Source organism: Ursus maritimus, unplaced genomic scaffold (genome assembly GCF_017311325.1).
Source record: "Ursus maritimus isolate PB19 unplaced genomic scaffold, ASM1731132v1 scaffold_13, whole genome shotgun sequence".
Lineage (NCBI taxonomy): Eukaryota > Metazoa > Chordata > Mammalia > Carnivora > Ursidae > Ursus > Ursus maritimus.
The window spans coordinates 3,121,151-3,123,332 of NW_024423675.1; the positions used below are offsets into that span (position 1 = coordinate 3,121,151).

General features: G+C 43.3%; 1 protein-coding gene across 1 annotated transcript; it reads right to left on the reverse strand.

Moving 5' to 3' along the window:
• Window positions 1-6: 6 nt before the first annotated feature.
• Window positions 7-1,809, reverse strand: LYRM2 (LYR motif containing 2). The gene is made up of 3 exons (XM_008687594.2): window positions 1,631-1,809; window positions 916-1,056; window positions 7-467 (listed from the first exon to the last, which is right to left on the reverse strand). Exons 1-3 carry the CDS (start codon window positions 1,691-1,693, stop codon window positions 387-389), a joined length of 285 nt encoding a protein of 94 aa, XP_008685816.1. The 5' UTR covers window positions 1,694-1,809; the 3' UTR covers window positions 7-386.
• Window positions 1,810-2,182: the final 373 nt, after the last annotated feature.

Below are 2,182 nucleotides of genomic sequence, written 5' to 3' on the forward strand. Positions count from 1 at the left end.
TTCCCTACATCTTTACCAACATTTGCTATTAACTGTTTTTAATTATAGTTATTCCAGTGGATGTGGTACTGTTTCGATGTGGTTTTAAGTTGCATTTCCCAGAGGGTTAATGGTGTTGAACATCTTAAGTCCTGACTACTTGTACTGGTTTTGCTGCTTGAAATGCTGACACATCCAAAAACATTTTCAAAATGCAGGGTATGTTTTTCAGTGTCAAGGCAATTGTTCTGATGTGCTTTTGTTTGCACTGATATGCCATGCTCCACGTTCTGACATTTTCCCAAGTACTCTACAGTTTGACTTGCTTTTAGGCTGCCCATCGTTGAGTCTAATCTGCTCAATGATACATACAGAAACTCTGAAAGTCTTTCAGAATAATGCTATAGTTAAGATTTTGCCAAAGCAAGGTTTTTTTCTAACTCTTTGAGCTGCATATTGCCTTGAGTAATCATCATCCGGATTGTATCCTGTAGAAGAAAGTGAAAGCTGGTCACTGTTTTACTTGGTTAAACAAGGTACAGCTCTATCATTTCATTTGTTAGTCAGGAACCAACACTGAGAATTGGAACAACTGTGTGTTAGGAAAGCCCCAGATTGACAACTAAGGGTGCACAGTGTTTGGCATACTTTCTTAAACCCCACTTGCCACACTTCCCAAACCATCATGCTGTCCAATTTATAATCTTCTCGTGTATACATATGTCTGGTTTAACAGAAAAGTCAGGTGATGCTACTGTAAAGACTGTAAAATTTCAAATATCATTTGAGTGGAAAATTGGTAACATTAAAAGGAAGGATCAAGATGTACATACATCTCCATGATCCTTATATTCCAAAAAGTCTATTAAACTTAAAAAAAAAAAAAAACTAATACAAAATGGTCAGGGCCTGTCCTCACCATGATCTTGTTCTCACCTCTTCGGTGGCACTTTTGTTTCTTTTGAATTCTTCCCTTGCCCAGTCCTTCAGATATTTGCGATCAGAATCATTTGGAACTTCCCGAATTGCTTGCAAAATCCTTCTGTAGAGAAGGAGAACTTGTTGCCTTCTCATGAACTGTAGAAGGGAGGAAAAATGTCAATTACAACTGCAAAATCTACAGCCCAGAGGGCTTTACTTTAGGAAACCAACTAAATAGACGACTTCCCTTTGGTCCTCAATTTTGAAAATGGCAAAGAAAAACTTCCCTTTTAAGAAAAAGGCAAAAAGTGTATTTGGGCTCTTCGCTTACTGCTTTGTCAAACCTAAAACCCTTTAACATCAAGAGATGACCACTGAGCAGGAAAAGGACTACCAGTTACTAGGAGCTGTAACTACAGTAACAGCACTTTTTTAAACCAGTGCAGTTAAAATTCTTTGGCAATCTCACTCTTTACCATAGCTCAGTACAACAGACAGAACAGTCTTCAACGTGGCAGAGGCATCAAAGTTCCAAGAGTTCCACAGCCCGCCCGCCTCAGGAACCCAGGGTTGGAGGGCAGCCCCCTCCTCCCCACCCCCACCGCAGGCTTCCGCATCAGGGAGTCCTGCCCCCGCGACCCATTCCGCAAGGTGGGCTGGAGGGAGAGCTGCATAATTGAGATCAGATCCTGGAAAGCTGCCCTAGAAGGCTGGCGAAAACGGGTGCTACCTGCTTTAGCGTTAGCGTCGCCGGGGGTAAGCGGGAAGTAGCCATTTCCTCCAGTAGCATCATTCGCCGTAGAGCTCCAGTGCGCAGGAGCGGAAGTGGCGTAACCAGGGGGCGGGGTGAGCTCGGTTTCCTGGGAGACCGCCTGTCGGTTACAGCCCGCGGCCAAATTCCGCACAGTCTTGTCTGAACTGAAGCGGTTGGAACCAGTAATGAGCTAGAAAGCTTTGGGCAGTTTTGTTCTAGAACGCATTTTCGTGGGGCTGCGAGGGGATAGTGGTTCTTGCGTCACAAACAGTTGTGAGAATAGGAGTGGTAAGGCAACTGGCACAGTTCCTGGCACGGTGGTTAAGTTTGAGAGTGAGGGGTGAAATGATGTGTGTATTCCGGTTGAGCTTTTTGAATGCGTATAGTCAGAAATAACAATTTAAGTGTTTAATTTTAATGTTTGTGTCCTGTTCTGTCGTTTTTGTTTTCATCCTGGTCTTTTCTGTTTGCAACCATTTCCCCCGTGCTGGCATCTTCATGCCATTAGTTATGTTCATCTTAAATGTA

Coding starts and splice junctions, on each gene's coding strand:
- LYRM2 (XM_008687594.2), bottom strand. CDS start 1,693: ATGATGCTACTGGAGGAAATGGCTACTTCCCGCTTACCCCCGGCGACG. Junction 1,057..1,630: donor CGACGCTAACGCTAAAGCAG/GTAGCACCCGTT, acceptor TCCCTTCTACAG/TTCATGAGAAGGCAACAAGT. Junction 468..915: donor ACAAAAGTGCCACCGAAGAG/GTGAGAACAAGA, acceptor TTTCTTCTACAG/GATACAATCCGGATGATGAT.